Raw genomic sequence first — 17,991 nt, 5'->3', positions numbered from 1 at the left:
AAATCCTAATCTTAATCAAATCTTAATCCTAACCAAAACCTAAAATCTAGCCAAATTTTAATCTTAATCAAATCCTAAGTAAGTCCTAATTAAATCCTAGTGAAATCTTAGTCAAATCTTAGTCAAATTCTAATCAAATCTTAATCAAATATTAATCAAATTTTAACCGAATCTTAACTCTAATCAAACCTTAAATCAACCCAAAATCCTAATCTTAATGCTAAACCAAATCCTAAACTAAATCCTAATCAATTCCAAATAATTCTTACAATAGACTTAAATCTCAATAACTAATGAACAAACCATTTATTTTAATTCAAATTTTACACACCTCTTAATAATAAAAGTGACAATAATTATAAAAAAATAAAAAAAATATATCAAAATTACTAAATAGAAAATAATCTCAAAAATGTGCTCACATGTTTACTGGCCTCCTCTTCCAACCTTGATGCCAATCTCTTAGAGCCATTTACTCTTGATTAAATTATTACTTTGCTTTCAAACTTTATATACTTGTTAAAAATCAAGGTGACTACCTTTGTGAAAAAAAAAATACTTCAATATAACTAGCAAATTGATAGATATTTAAGAAAACCTCACTAGTCTTCAAAACCCTAAATTTTGAGACCATAACTCAAAAAAACCTTCATGCTTTTTAATCTAAGCATTTGATTAAATCCAAATTTACAACACACATCAAGGACAATTACATCTATAAAGAAAAAAAATAAAAATAAAAATAAAAAATACTTCTAAATCTATTATCAAACTCCTAAAATTGTTCAAAACATCAACCCTATTTTATTTTTCAAAAATCAGAGCCATTGAAAACAACATCAACTTTGCAAAGCTCTTACAAAGACATTATCTACCTAAATCCCTCAAAATAAATGCCTATAAAAATGCTACTAAGTCCCTTCTCAAATCCCACTCTCCAATCAACCAAAGAATTCCAAAATTGTCATTGAGGCTTGATTTTGTGCCTTAGGGTCTAATTTCGACCTTGGTTGGTAACCGGTCTTCTCTAAGTATTAATTTTATTCCCTTTTGAGATAAACTCTTAACTCTTTTTTATATATGCCTATATCTTTTATTTTTTTAATCTACCTTATTTTGTCTTATTTATGGCCTTACAAAATAAGTATAAGCCACTTCTCTGAAAAGATAGTATTACTATTAAAAAAATTACTATCTTCCTATCTTTTATCCATATTTTTCTATTTTAAATTTTAATTTTGCTCTTTTATAATAAGATCTATATTATTATCATTTACTATATAATCATGTTACAAGATGAAAATGGAAGATCATGATTGTTTTGAAATAAGTAAAGGCTAAAGAAGTCCATAACATCAATGGCAAAGAATTTTGGAACTTGAACAAATATCATATAATTGCACAAAGTCTTTAATTGCCTTCCACATTTGAGGCTACCAAAAATCTCTCAATATTAGCTCCAACGTCTTGTTGTATCCAAAATATCTAGTTGCTAAAAAGTCATGACGAGTTTAAAGAATACGTAATCGTGTTCCACCTTTTGAAATGTATAATCATCTTTCAAAATATAGTAGGTTGTTCTTGAATTCAAACTTAAAAATATCATGAGACTTAGATAAATTATTCTTGGTATTATAGACAAGAAGATCAAAAGACATACTTGATTGAATTTGCTTGACAAACATTGAATCAATAATTAATGTTAATCTTCTTGATTGAAGGTAAAAATATTTTAGCTTCAAGAAAATTATTCTTTATTGATCAAAAGATGCATCTCCTTCTTTAGTTACAAGATAAGAATGTTTAAAAAGAGCATCCAACAAACCTTATTGTTTTTTGGATCAATAAGTGATTTTGAAATTAAATCTTAATAAGGACATGCTCTAATAAGCTTGGCAATGATTTAAAATACATGTTGATATGAAATACTTGAGGTTCTTGTGATTTATATACACAATGACTAGACTTGATGCATTTTCTAAATAATGATGCTATTTTTAAAATGAATGCATAATTACAAGGAACTCTTTGTTGTGGATTTCATAATTAATCTTAAAAGCTAAAATTTCTCTAGAATAGAAAGCTATTGAATGGAATTTATTATTTGCTTCTATTTTTAATAATACTACAATTAAAGCAAATATTGATGCATCTATTTTTATAAAAAATACCTTGGAGAAGTTGACATAATATAAGATTGGTGTAGAAATAAATTCTTTTTTTAAAGCATCAAACAATGCTTTGACTTCTTTAATCTATTCAAGTTTATCTTTACAAGTCAAGCATATAAGTAGAACTACAACTTGAGAAAAATTCTTGATAAAGATCCGATAGGAATTGGCAAAATTCAAAAAATATTGCATGTCCTTAAGTATTCTTGAAATCTTCTAATCCATGATAGTTTAGACTTTCTTAGATCTATTATTAGTCCTTTATTAAAAATGATATATCCTAAAAAGTCAACTTGAGTAGTATAGAATATATACTTTTTTAACTTGGAATATAATCTTGCATCTCTAAATTTTTGTAACACACAACAAACATGAACTTCATGCTCTTAGAGTAGATTAAGATGTCCAAATAATAAACAATAAAATCATCAAGAAACTCAAAAAAGACATCATTCATTAAATTTCAAAAAGTAGTTGCTATATTTGTGAGTCCAAAAGGTATGACATTATATTCAAAATATCCATATATGGTTCAAAATCTAATTTTTTATTCATCTCCTTATATAATGTATATCAGATTATATGTTCTTTATAGATCTATTTTTATATAGATCTTTGTTTGATTGAGTTGATCAAGAAGTATAAAATTAAAGATAGAAGATACATATTCTTGATGGTGATCTTGTTGAGTCTTTGGTAGTCCAGTTACATCTATAAAGATCCATCTTTTTTTTTCACAAATAAGATAGGAGCTCTAGCTAGAGTTTTAGAATGATGTATGAAATTCTTAGCCAAACTTTCATCAATGTACTCTTTGAATGCAATCAATTCATTTTATAATATACTATAGATTGGTCCAAATGGTAGTTAAGATCCCTCATAAAGACTAATAGAATAATCATAAGATCTATGCTCTCAAAAAATATTTATATTTTTTTTTCCAAAACATCTTGAAAATCTTGATACTAGCTAAGAATACCACTTGACATCTTCTTGCCATCAAAAATAGGCATGGCATATAAAGCAAAAGATAACCCTTCTTTTGTGGCATACATAAAAGCTCTTGTATCTACCAATAAGAATTTAGATGTATTAGATTTATATATTTCTACTTGACCAATGGAATTTTGGATTAAACTATCAAAAAAATTAAAAGTTACAAGAAATCCAGTCTATCTAAGGATTATAATTTTGTAACCAAGATAATCCTAAAATAACTGAATTGAATAGAAATCTTATTATGTTACATATTACTATACTATTATGATCTTTAATTACTACATCTAAAGGAAAAATCTCATGCATAACATTTCCAAAAGATAGAAAATAACTATCTATGACTTCTATATGTATAAGTTAAGTTTTTTTGACTAATGATATCTCTTATTTTTTGACAAAATCTTCATTTATAAAATAGGCTAGGACTCTTGAATCTAATAAAGTTAAGGCTTTGTGATTTTTTAGTCTTAAATAAACCTCTATTGTAAAACAAGGTGATAGATCTAAGCAAAGAATAGGACCGTTGTTAGGAGTTATACAAGTTTCTAGTTGCACGATCCCTATCATAGTTGAAGAAACTTATTTTTCTAAATACATTATCTTCTTTGACAACCATGCTTTTTATTTAGTGATTACATTGTTTTTTTGGACAATATTAAATAGTGTATTTAGCTTTTATATGATATAACCATAAGTCCTCTTGACATCGTCAAGTCTTTTCTTATTCTATGAGGGATTTAAAATATACCATATCAATTTGCATTGATTGCGGCCTTAATGGATAAGTTTTTAAAAACTTGAAAGCTGCCATCATTATTTGATTTATTCTTTTTTAACCATAACTTTATTCTTAACATCTTTCAAATAATTGATTGTTGTATGCAATGGCTTAAGTAATAAATTATTCCAAAGATTTTATCTTTGTCATTATCAGTATCAAATCTTTGATATTATCTTTCAATCTATATCAAAATTGATTGATAAGGGCTTTGACATTATCTTTCAATCTATATCAAAATTGATTGATAAGGGCTTTGACATTCTAGTCCACTTTGCAAGTAAGGCTTTCGAATTCAATAGCATATATAGTGACTAACTATAATCTTTTGTATAAAGATAAGAGCTTAATCTTTGTTATTCTTTCTCGATCACTTTTTCCAAATGTAGTCGTAAATACTTCTAGGAATGAATTCAAAATATAAAGGAGTCACAAATTTTTTTCTAATAAAGGTATAAATCAAGAGAGAGCACTTTTTGATAGAGGTGTACTTATAATTCCAACTTGAATAAATCTATTTAGGTATAGGAAAGGATATAATCTTAGATAGAGCTTAATTTGTTGCAGAAATCTTCAAAATTTTGATCTTGTTCCATCAAACTTCTCAGGTATATTAATCCTTCTCTCCATCAAACTTGTGGAAGCAAGATTTTGTGGATTTGGTTACGAGGTCGATCTACTTGCTCCTTTCAACTGCATAAATTCTTGCCACAAATTCTAAACTTCTTCTATAGGCATAGGCATAGTACTTCTATAATTTACATTGAAAATACATAAGATTTTCACTCTTAAATTATTAATAAGTTCATGAAGATTTGCAATAGTTGCAAATCTATTCTCACTTTTGCTGAGAGTAGCATCTATAATCTTTCTTTCTATAGACAACTCAAACAAATTTACAAAGTTAAATTAAAAGAGGGTAATCTCCAACCTTTAATAAAAATTTCCACAAAGAAGAATAATCTACTTTCTTTAAGGAAAAGTTCAATGTTATAAAATAAGATTTTTTATTTAAAGGTGGATAGTCTATAATCTTCAAAATACAACAATAGAAGTGACATAATCCAGTCACTTCTAAAATAAGATAAAAATAATAAGTTTGTATTCTTGTTAAACTATCAAAGACATGAATCTTGAAAGAAAAATATTCCCAATACACTCTTGTGTCTCTGAAAGGAACTACAAAGTCACTGAAAGATACTATATTATTGAACTAGAACTGCTATTATTTACGATAAGAAGACTAGAAAGTCTTGAAATAAGCCTTAAGACTAAAAAAGAATTAACAAGAGTGAAAGAGGCATCACTCTTATCTCCATATATACTCTTAACTAGAAGCTACATAGCAATGTCCTACAGGACCTCCAAAACATCTAATATAATCTTTCTACTACTTTTGAAGAAATTGCTATTATATCGCATAGAGATAGATTGGAGTATAATGCACTTTGTGATATTATTATTTGTTTATATAATAATAGATTATTAGAAGGATTCATAAAACTCATCCTATTTATTTGCCCTTTTATTATGTTTTCTTTTCTCCATACCAAATCTTAGATGGCATCTTGATTTAAAGGTACAAAATGTGGTGATGGATATTGGTGAACAAAGAGAAGGTGTTGGATGAGAGGATTGGAAATGCAACAGCTTAACACAAATGGATTATTTTTCTTATCAAATTTTTTTAAAGTGTATCGAATATTCTATAATTTTGTATAGAGAAATACTATTATAAGAATTTATAGTTGAAAAATAGGCAAGAATTGAGTAGTCATATTTGTGATATTTACATTACAATCAATAAAATCTATGTACTGATTTGTACCAAGAATAGGTAGATGCTATTGTAACTCATCAAAGTATTGAGCGTGAAGAAGGATAACATGAATTAAATAATTTAGAATGCAGGATCTTACTTTCATTATTACATATTAGAAGTGTCAGACATATGATAGAAATATTTCAAGATTCTATCGCAATTATAAGATTTTATTGATATCTTGATATTTTTATGATAATGACAAGAAATTCAAGATATTTAAAATCCAAAATGAATTGCTTCAAGGACAAGAAACAAGTGATTAGCTAGATTTGGTTGCTCATATATTTAAGCTCAAGAGACGTGCAATTATGGAAGATATAAAGAAGAGAGTTGTCTTTAGTCATGTTGCATACATTTATTCCATTGAGTTTCAAAAGAGCAATCTACATCATATGCACATCTTGATTTTTTTGGATAAAAAAAGTAAGATTAGATGTACTAGAAACATAGATCATATGATTTTTACAAAATTTCTAAATAAAAATAATAATCAAGAGCTATTTGAAGTTATTCTATAATGCATAGTACATGGTCCATATGGAATGCAAAATCCTCAAGCACCTTATATAGAAGACAATTGTTGTACAAAGAAATATTTAAAGATATTTATAGAAGAAATAACAATGGATGATAATGGATATCTTCAATATTAATAAAAAAAAATGATAGAAGAACATTTGAAGTTTGAAGAATGATTGTTGATAATAAAGATATTGTTCTATTTTGTCAAAAACTATTTTAGAAGTACAAATTTCATATTAATATTGAAGTATGTGCATCTATTCACGCCATGAAGTATATCTACAAATATATCTATAAAGGCCATGATTGCATTATAATTTAATTTGAAAACCAACAAGACAAGATCAAATAATATTTGGATAGAAGATATATTCAAGCTATAAAGGTTGCTTGGAGATTTTTTTAGCATATGGATTTATGAAGAAATGTCAAGTATTGTTCATTTGGCGGATTATCTTCCAAGAGTGCATCAAATGATATATGATCCAAATAATGAAGTAACTACAATTTTAAAACATGAAAAAGACAAAGATAACATTAACTTCATTTTTTGAGACATGTGGAACAATAGGAATGGCAAGACAATATACATACCAACAATTTCCACAATATTTTGTTTGACATAAGATAAGAAAGATGTAGATGTTGTTGTATTATAAATATTCTTGCTTGAGAATGCATCGAGTACCTAATTATTGAAGATAAGTAACAATGCAACAATAATTCTATCAAATCTAATAGAGCCTTAAATGAACTTAAGTTATCTCTAATAATCCAATTAAACTTTAATCTATCAAAATAAATTTAAAAGAAGTCACAAAAAAATACAAAAAGTTCTAAATAAATACTAAAAATAAAAATAAAAAATTTAATTATAATTAAAATTCTAATTAAATCTTAATTGAATCATAGATCAAATCTTAATTGAAATCTTAATTGAACTTTAATCAATCTTGAATCAAAGCCTAATGAAATCCTAATAAAATTCTAAATCCTAGACAAGTTCTAAATCAAATCTTAGACCAAATACTAAACCAAATCCTAATCAAATCCTAGATCTTAAACAAACTCTTAAAAACTCCTATAGCAAAATAAAACTTCAACAATTAATGATCAAACCATTGATATCAACTCAAAATTTACACACTTATTAATGTCTTAGTTAAAAACAACTACAAGAAAGATGAAATCAATTATATTTATTAATTGAGAGAAATAGAAGATAATCCAATCAAGTGTTGAGTAGCTTCCTATTCCAACTTGAATGTTAAACTTCTAGTATAAATATCTCCTTCTTGAACTATTAAATTATTTTCAAATTTCAATTAAACATTGGAAATCAAGTCTTATATCCATACAAAAAAAATTACTTTAATCCAATTGAGAGATTCCTAAAGATCTTAGAAATACTCATTAACTTTCAAATTCTAATTTTTGAGACCTCAACCCACAAAAAACTTTACATACTTCAATCTAACCATTTGATTGACTTCAAAATTTGCACACACATTTACAACTAGCACATTAACATAGTGCCTAAATTTCATCTATATGCACACCACAAAACTTAAGAAACCTTCAAATTTGTAAACATATTTTTATTTTTCAAATCCTAATCCTACCAAGAAATCATTAATTTTGAAGATCCCTCAAAATCTCAATATTGATTCAAATGACATGAAATCAATGCATAAAAATCTCTCCTCAAGTTTACTTTCTAATTCTATTCTCCAATCTTCTAAAAAACCCTGAAATCACCATTACTAAGAAACAATTGCCATTACTAAGAAACAATTGGAATGCAAAAGTTAATAGAAATTCATTTATTGTTGAAGAAAGAACACAGAGCATTCAACAATTAGAAGCAAATTTAGAATAGTATGTTCTACAATTAAATCTTGAACAAAGAAAGGCATATGATGATATTGTCGCCTCCATAATAGAAGAACATGGATGCATGTTTATTTTAAATGGACCAAGAGGAATTGGTAAGACATTTGTTTATAATACTTTAGCAATTAAAGTTTGATTAATGAAAAAGATTGTTATATGTATTATATCATTAAGAATTACAACATTACTACTTAAGAGAGGAAGAACTGCCCATTCTACATTCAAGATTCTACTAGATAGTAACAAATATTTTTTTGTTCAATTACTAAGAATTTTGACAATATTGAGTTTATTCACCAAACTTTGCTTATTATTTGGAATGAACTTCCAATACAACATTGTTATTGTCTTGAAGCAATTGATCATTCTTTTAGAGACATTTGGGATAGTGATTGTCCATTTGGAGGAGTTATAATAGTTTTTGGTGGAAATTTTTGCCAAATATTATTGGTAATTGTGAAAGGAACTCAAGAAAAATTTATAGCAGCATCTTTTCAATGTTCAACACTTGGGCTTCAAATAAAAATCCATATATTATAAGAAAACATAGAGTTGAATTTAGAAGCACTTCAAGTATATATTGAGTTTGTTAATTCACTTCTTCAGGTATAGAATGCACATAAATGTTGTAAATATATATATATATATATATGGTGGTCCATTTGAATTCTTTATGATTGCATTATTATTGACTAATATTTCTATTTGTCACTTGTGAATTTAAAAATGGTACAATGAATTGAATTCTTGAAGCAAGAATCATTTCAAAAAAAATTGTTAGAAACTTGATATTCATTCTATAGATTACATTAACTTCTATAACAAAAGAACTTCCATTCATTCTAAAGAAAAAGTAATTTCCAATTTGTCTTACATTTGTAATAAACAAATTCCAACCACAATCATTGAAGCATGTTGGTTTGGATCTATAACAACCTATTTTTTCCCATGGTCAACTACATATAGAACTCTCTTAATGCACTTCTTTCCATTCTATCAAGTTTCTTCTTCCTAGAAACAATAATTTAAATTCCACTCTTAATATTATTTTTCTAATACTTTTAATTAGATAAATATTAGTAATTTATTTTTTATATTTTTTATTTTAATTTATTTATTTATTGACTTCAATACATCTTTGAATGTCTTAACATACTTTTACGATTTTTTATTGTAATTTAATGTTTTTTTAATATTTTCACAAGTAGTTCGTTGAACAAAATTAACTACTTTTTTTGTGCATATTATCAATGACACGGGTTTACCTATCCTACTTCATAGCTGAAAACTCCATTGTGTATTTTATTTCTTTTTATTTGTATTGTATTTGAAAAATATTCTTTGGCTCACAGACATATCTTTCTTTCATCTAGTAGATATAATCATATGAATATAATATAAAAATACGTTTTGATAAGTCGAAGTGTTTACAAAGCACAGTCAGTGTTGCAGAGTCGCGAGTATATTCAAAAAATAACAGCGATGGATTTCACGGCGACATGGCGAAGAGATCGCAGTGGTGCAAAGCGGTAAACAGCGACGACGTAGGGAATCAAGAGCACGCGCGTAAATCGGTAGCAAAAAAGTGGAAGAATCTGATCCAAGCGTGGTGTGAAACAGAGCGGGATGCAACTGGCTACGGCGCAACGGGGTTATTACTAAGGAGGGCGTGGGAGGGGGAGGATGATGAGGACGAGGGAGAAATCGCGCTATCGTCGACCACCGACCGAGATAGATCGCATCGGGATATGCAGCGGGACGCGAATTCAGTCCACGGCGAAACTGTTAGGTCAGACGCGTCATTTTGGCAGCACTTGGCAGATTCGGACTAATTGTGGAGAACTTGTCAACCGGAGTTTCGGGAAGAACCTGTCAACAGGGGCCCTTTTTATCCCTGCCCCCTCCTCTCCTACCGGCCCTCCCTCCCTCCCGCTCCAACTCCCTCCGATGGTGTTCCGGACACGCCTTAGATATGATTTCTCTCTTCGCGGATGGAGTGCCGCCGACCTGTCGCTGCCTCAATTGATGAAGAGGCGGGAGCGGTCTACTGCAGGTATATGTTTGTGTTTTTCCAGCTCCGTCTTTGTCTCGGACAGGAGCGAGAGAGAGAGAGAGAGGTTTTTGTTGTCGCTGGCGCCGCCCTCCGTCTTAATTAGCTCCTCCGTTTGTTCCAGGTATGGATGGTGGCATTCAATGCTGAGTTTCCTTTTCACGATTTTGGTTTTTATATTTTTTTTACGAATTGTGTCTTCGCAAGTGTGTGTGTGTGTGGAATTGAATCTTGGTCGAGGAGATGTGTGATGCCTGAGTGGCGAGAATTGGTCGTAATGAATGTTGAGTGGTGGTAGATTGCTTTTGTTTTCTGTTTGGTTTGTGTGTTGTTGTGAAGCTGTGTGTGTGGTTGGGTGTGAGAGATTCTGGAAAGGGGAATGGACGCAAGATTGAGTGGGCGGGTGGGGTTTGTTTCGTAACTGGTGCTGGGTGAGTGGGATTTTATTCGTTTTTTTCGAATGAGTTCTCTTCCCGCTATCGAATTTTGAGCTGCCTTATCCGAAGTTTTTATGAGTTGAGTATCTGATTTACAAATTGTGTACTGAATTTGAGAGGATAGATGAGACCGTATTGGTAACGACCCTGCAGGATCGATCTCGAGCTTTGGTTGATTTTGAGGTTCATTTCCTTAGACCATGGGGCGATGGAGCCTGATAGCGTTGAATCGCAGCTTTGGTTCCTAAGAACTATGAGCTAATGGATTCTCTAAAAGGAAAACAGCAGACTACGAGCACTCTGCTACTTGAATTGGATGATACCATTTTCTTGATTTCCGTTTTACGTCTGGTGTAGGCTTAGAGCTTAACCAGAGACTGCTGGTCCTTTATATATATATATATATATATATATTATTTTTTCTCGCATGAATCCTGATTGCAGGAAGGGTGACTAGCAGCAATTCGTCCAATACTCGTCTGATTGAGAATTTTTCGTTGGTCATCTGTGCAGAGATCCGTGGTTGTTGGGCAAAGTGAACAAGAGAAATGCATCAAGGAGAATGGTCCTGATTTCATCTAGTGCTCCTCAAACTTATGTTCCATCTCGTCGGACTTCACGTTTTTTGACAAGTTAGAATTTTCCAAGAAGGGTTTGCCTGAGTTGATAGTACGAAGTGCTCGCGATTAATTCAGAAATATGGAGAGCACAGCAGATGTCGGAATGTCCGACGACGATCCTATCCTTCTCAACGGGCTCGAAACGCCACTACTGGCTGAATTTCCTCTTGGCGAACGGCCTACAATAGGGCCGGAGGCACCAGTAAATCCCTTCCATGAACCCGATGGTGGTTGGAAGACCAACAACGAGTGGAATTACTTTCAAATGATGAAATCCATTTTGCTGATTCCACTTCTTCTCGTTCGTCTAGTGAGCATGATAACAATCGTAGCATTTGGATATGTGTGGATCAGGATTTGTCTGATCGGCGTCACAGATCCCTTGTTTAAGCCTTTCAATCCGTGTCGACGGTTCATGCTGTGGGGCATACGGTTAGTAGCAAGAGCAGTGATGTTTACCATGGGTTATTACTACATTCCCATCAAGGGAAAACCGGCTCACCGATCAGAGGCGCCCATTATTGTGTCCAATCACATTGGATTTCTGGATCCCATCTTTGTGTTCTATCGGCACTTGCCGGTCATCGTCTCAGCCAAGGAGAACGTCGAGATGCCCATTATTGGACTGTTTTTGCAAGCTTTGCAAGTACGTAATTTCTTTCTAACTCATTCTTGTGCATATTTAGCTGTCTGTAATGGGGTTTGAGATCTTGCTCGTGAAGGCCAATTGCTGATGGCGTTGCGAATTCGCAGATAATACCCGTGGACCGGACTGATGCTCAGTCTAGGCACCATGCGGCTGGCAACGTTCGGCGAAGGGCTGTGGACAATATGTGGTCCCACGTCATGTTGTTCCCGGAGGGCACTACCACCAATGGCAGAGCAATAATCGCCTTCAAAACAGGAGCATTTTCGCCTGGTCTCCCTGTGCAGCCAATGGTTATTAGATACCCTCACAAGTATGTCAACCCCTCTTGGTGTGACCAAGGAGGTCCGTTGGTCGTTGTGTTGCAGCTGATGACTCAGTTCATCAACCACATGGAGGTAACGAGGGGGCTTCTGGTGTTGTCCGTCCGTCTGGCGGTTTTGGACCCATTACTACTTTTTGCTAGCGTGTCAGCATTTCTGAGTCTATTTGATACTATAAATTCGATGTTTTAGATTATAGACGTATTTACGAGTCTGAAAATTGAAGCAACTATTTGTGCAGGTTGAATATTTGCCGGTCATGAAGCCAACTGTGAGAGAGATGAAATACCCTCATGAATTCGCAAGTAGAGTTCGCAGCGAGATGGCTAAAGCGTTAGGCATCGTGTGCACAGAACACAGCTTTCTGGATATTAAGCTAGCGCTGGCTGCAGAAAAGCTCAAACAGCCTTCAGGTCGGTCGTTGGTTGAGTTTGCTCGCATGGAGAAGTTATTTCGGCTGGATTTTCCTACGGCGAAGGAATACTTGGAAAAGTTCAGCGCCATGGACCGCACACACAGGTTCGGGAAACAGATTTTTGCACTAGGTTTCCGCTTCCTTAGCAAATGTGATCAGAAATGCCGGCAACTACCTCATCGCTCTCACATGCAGTCAACTGCAGCCTGCATCAAGCTTTTGAGTTAGATTCTGTTCGCTCGTGTATTGACTTGTAATAATAAGCTGTTCTGGGGGTGATGGCAGTGGCTTTGTTACATTTGAGGAGTTATGTACGGCACTGGATCTTCCACGCTCACCAATTACTAAGCAGGTGTTCAACCTTTTCGATAAGGATGGGCATGGAAGCATAAACTTTCGAGAGGTAGGTTGATGGAAGCCTCCCATTTCCTCAACCTAACGTTGTTGCAATTTTTTTATTTTTTTTTTATTTTCCCAATAGAGAATGTTTTGTGATGTATGTGGGATCCTGACCCCATTGCTTCCTTCTAGGAAGCAAACCTCTTCAGATCAATTTATTTCTGATTATCAATTTGGTTATGAAGCGAGGTCCTAAACAGAAGCTTTATGCATGCAGTTTTTGGCAGGGCTCGCCTTTGTGTCCAGCCACACATCATTTTCAAGTACAATGGAGGCTGCATTTAAAGCATGTGATGTGAATGGCGATGGCACTCTTTCTCGTGATGAAGTGGAGAGGAGTTTGCTTGATATCTTTCCAGAGCTCCCTCCAATAACGGTACATATGCTGATCCTAACGTATCGTATTTTTGTTGTTCCTCCTTTTGCTTAATCCTCTTCTTTTCGATCGACAGCTCCTTCAGCAAATCAACGGCGCACGTAAAGTAACAATCGAAGGAATCTATCCATTGGTTTGCTTTGCAGGTGTTCAAGCTTTTTGACACGTTAGATATAAATCATGATGAGAAAATCAGCTGGGAGGAGTTCAGTAGCTTTCTGCAGCGAAACCCAGAGTATCTGGCCATCATTATATATGCGCACCCTACTCTGCTGAAGCCACCCACATCGACTAGCTGAAATTAATCCTAGGTCGGTACGTTTGTATCCTATTTTTGCTGATGTCTGTTAGATCAGCGTTTACAATGCACCCAAGGGAGGAATGTTGTCCTCCAAGCTTTGAAGGGTGCGCTATTCTGGAAACGTTAAGACTCCCAAAAGTTGCGACTTCTTGTGGCATTGATTTCAGCTGCTGTGCATCACTGTTGGTACAACTCTCGAAGATGGGATCAAAGGCGATTCGGACTTTGCGAGCTAAATTGCTCTTCAGAGAAGTTAGGTCGTTGGTGGCCACTAGAACTGAGTCTTCATGATGCTCTAAACTTGGTGCGCTTTTGCCCAAGTATGCAAGTCCTTGACTCTGCCACTAGAAACTCTGCCAGGCTATCGCTTCATTTCACCTAGCCATTTTTTTCTAGCGAGGCTGGCGATTCGTGGGTGACCGCGAGTCTGTTCTGTAATTATTCTCTTCAAAACGTGAATAGTCTAGCTAAATCAGAATCTTGCCTCAACCAAGATCGATCAACCCATCAACAGTTGATGCACTTTTGCTCTTCTTCTCCCATCTCTTTGTTTTTTTCTTCTTCTTCCGAGTCTTTATCATATTTCAAATACTCCGAATAATAGCTATTCATGTACTTCCGTATTTATTTTGTACTTACGTGTTTTTGTACGCATTGATTGTAGAGGTGTGTGAGGGATGCCTTTACACTGCAAACACTTGGGAGGCCTTTTTCCAACCTGCTGGTAACGCACAGCTTTCATTTTTATTATTGCCAGCGCAGTACACGGTATAGAATCCACTTGGGAATATGATACCCTATCTTGCTGCGAAACCCACATGCTTTGCTGAGATTTCTGTAGGGTAAAGGAAACCAGCCCCATTGAAGTGTCATGAAACCATTGGTGGTCCTTAGCTCTTACACGAGTGGGGAACAGTCTGGTGATGGTGGCAGTGAGATCCTCGACCCCACCCCCAGGAACAAATAAGTGGGCATAATGGGGGTGTTGATCACACATTCCAGACATGCCGAGGCTTTGTCCCACTCAGAGGTGTCAGTGAATGTGCCTGATACTACCACTACTACAACTTCGTCTTCTTCATTCTTCTTCTTCTTCGTCTACTACTGCTGGGATATCATCCCTCCCCCGTTACTGTAAAGCCTGCCTGCCTGCCTGCTTCTTCTCATGAGTTCGACACCACGATCGCCCATTAACCTGCTGTTTGGAACATTCCGAAGCACACTCACTGCTCTGCTCTCTGCTCTGCTTTGCTCTGCTCTCTGCTCTGCTTTGCTCTGCTCTCTGCTCTGCTTTGCTCTGCTCTCTGCTCTGCTTTGCTCTGCTCACTGCTCCATCGCCGCCTGGAAAAAGCACCCTCATCTACAATAACAACAACAACAACAAACAGACAACAATAACCACTGTTCTCACAGCCCCGGGGGAAGGCTTCCCTCGTTCTTCATTAACTAGTGGATGATTTTCGTTTCCTGTTCGATAAATGCGTTCATTCGTCGTTTGGCATCGTCATATGTTCGGCGACTTGTTTGTTTGTTTGTTTGCCTTTGTTGCTATTTGTTTGGCATCGTCATATGTTCGGCGACTTGTTTGTTTGTTTGTTTGCCTTTGTTGCTACTTGTTTGGCATCGTCATATGTTCGGCGACTTGTTTGTTTGTTTGTTTGCCTTTGTTGCTACTTGTTTGTTTGTCATATTTGCTGTTGCCATGACACCCTCTTTTGAATAATTGAATAGTCGTGTCGATGTTGCTTTTCTTTTTTTTTATCTGTTTTCTGGCTTTAGATGGTGGATTTAAAGGTAGGGGTGATAAACTTGGTGTATATTAAATTTCGATGTTAAAGCCAAATATATTAACAGTGGAAATATCAGCTAAACTTTCATTCAATTTTATTGGGAATATTTATTTATTTGTTTGTTTACACTAGTGGTTAAACCAAGTACATTTTTGGCATCCAATCAAACACATATATATATATATATATATATATATATATATACAATAAATAAATAAATAAATAATATAGTGCCACATCAACCACATCAGCCAAGTGTGAGTCAGGTTCAGGTAGCGTGCTAGCCCGACCCATCCCAGTAATTGGATAACTTGACAGTAACTGGGTTTTATCACCCTACTCAATTGTCTTTCTTTTTTATTCCAAAAGATTTTAAATATTTTACAAAAAAGTAGGATTCTTGTTTATTAAGATCTCATGACTATACAGTCTTGATTTTAAAATATGGATATCTGTTATTATAATAGTAATTATTCAATATTTAAAACATTTGAATATAACATTGTAAATTGTTTATAGAATTTAATTTGGTTTAATTTAATATTAATTTATTATTTTTTATATTATTATTAACACATTTTTTTCACATAGTTTATTATATGATATATTATGGACATACCTTTAATGGTTTCTTTATCTAAAATAAATTATAAATATGTTTCAAATTGTTTGTGTAAGATTAAAATTTGAGATTCATTGGGATTAAAATGCATTCACCTTACTTATAGATGACAAGTATTCTTTTTGCTTGTATGATAAAATATTCACTCTAAATTATGTCTGTGGTATTTCATTATATCTTATACAATGTTTCTTTGAGTTAGAACACAAAAAGTGTAACTTTTTTCATAAAATGTCAAGAAATGACTCCAATTCTATTATAAAAACATGCATTTTGTTGAAGAAATTGGAATATTTGTATTACAGTTTCAGTGCACATTACAAAAACCGTGTGTTTATATATGTCTATCCAAATTCAATTAAATGCTTTTTAAGTGTTGTATGTTTGGCAGAAAAAATAGGAGATAAATAATTGTCATATCTACATGGTTTTATTAATTTAACCCTGTACAATGAATTATTTTGCAACATTTTTCTGCAAAACCATTAGGATATGCAACATAACGTTCATGTTGTCATTGGTGACTATTTTAATGTTCTATATTATACATATTTTATTCAATTTGAGAAATCAAGATTAATATTTGCTTTAATGTACATGTGAAACTGTTGTCATAATTTTCTTCATGCATTCTTTCATTGAAATGTATTGGTATTTATATAACATTTGTCCTATAAAACTGATGAATTTAAAATTCATATTTTTTTATGTCGAATGCCATATCTTGTATTCTTATCTACATCTATAATTACACGTGTAAAATGAGGTGTTGGACTTGGTGTAAATGTTTGATTATATTTTCCTTTGGTGTGCGCTCAATAAAGCAGGGTAAAATAAATTGATTTGATAATTACAAATTGAAAATACTAGTAAATAAAAGATGAAAGTTTAGGATGAAGAAGGAAATCATAAATGATGTTTGATAATGTTAGCAATCACAAAATCATGAAATAAATGCTCCTTTGTTGTAATAGAGTCAGAGGTCCTCCAATTGTACATGCCAGAATTGTAAAGGGTGAAATTTTCTTTAACATAATAAATTAATAAAACCAGGTAGATATATGAATAGCAACTGTATAAATGTTAAATAATGCATACCTTTTTGCAAAGTTCTGATATGTGTAAAAGTGGTCATGAATGAATTGCCAAAGTACTAAAAAAAAGTATTATTTAAAAATTCTCTCTATACTAAATACGATTTGCAATGCAAAAATTTATAATTCTAAATATCCAAAAATAATTTGATTTTAAAACAAATATTCTTAGTAATTCTAAGAAAATATAATTTATTTAATTTTATTAGAATGCATCAAGTACTTTATTTTAAAAGAAACTATTCTTTAAAAACATACATGACCAAATCATATATATATATATATATATATATATATACATACATACATGTGTGTGTTATTTTTTATTATATGAATTTACAAAATATGTTTTTAATCAAAATCCATCATTACAATATCTTTGTTGATATGTATGTGAGTATGTCTATGTATATATATATATATATAATGAAAAAGAGTATTGCTAACATCACCATAATTTTTGCTATTGCCACTACATTTTTTATCCACTGCATGCCACCATAATTGTTGCTACTATGACCACAACTTATTTTTATTAAAATTTTAATTATTCTTACTAAAAATAAGTGTATTTTTTGTATAATTTGAACAAAAGAAAAAAAACTTGAAGTACAAACATTTTTTAAATTGGAATAAAAAAATGAAACTAAAAAAATATATAGAATGGATGGTAAGTTGTGAAAATAGCAAAAATTGTAGTGCCATGTGATAGATGACAAATAATAGTAGC

General features: G+C 32.4%; 1 protein-coding gene across 1 annotated transcript; it reads left to right on the top strand.

The window, feature by feature from the left end:
• The first annotated feature begins 10,286 nt into the window (after window positions 1-10,286).
• On the top strand, window positions 10,287-14,244 carry LOC112281520 (lysophospholipid acyltransferase LPEAT2). The gene is made up of 8 exons (XM_024518126.3): window positions 10,287-10,362; window positions 10,603-10,669; window positions 11,189-11,941; window positions 12,049-12,339; window positions 12,506-12,783; window positions 12,965-13,082; window positions 13,296-13,454; window positions 13,601-14,244. The coding sequence occupies exons 3-8, from the start codon at window positions 11,375-11,377 to the stop codon at window positions 13,751-13,753; spliced, it is 1,566 nt and encodes a 521-aa protein (XP_024373894.1). The 5' UTR covers window positions 10,287-10,362; window positions 10,603-10,669; window positions 11,189-11,374; the 3' UTR covers window positions 13,754-14,244.
• Window positions 14,245-17,991: the final 3,747 nt, after the last annotated feature.

This window comes from Physcomitrium patens, chromosome 4 (genome assembly GCF_059467195.1).
Source record: "Physcomitrium patens ecotype Gransden chromosome 4, ASM5946719v1, whole genome shotgun sequence".
Lineage (NCBI taxonomy): Eukaryota > Viridiplantae > Streptophyta > Bryopsida > Funariales > Funariaceae > Physcomitrium > Physcomitrium patens.
The sequence above is the reverse complement of the archived record's forward strand: the minus strand, read 5'-3'. Positions and strand labels throughout refer to the sequence as shown.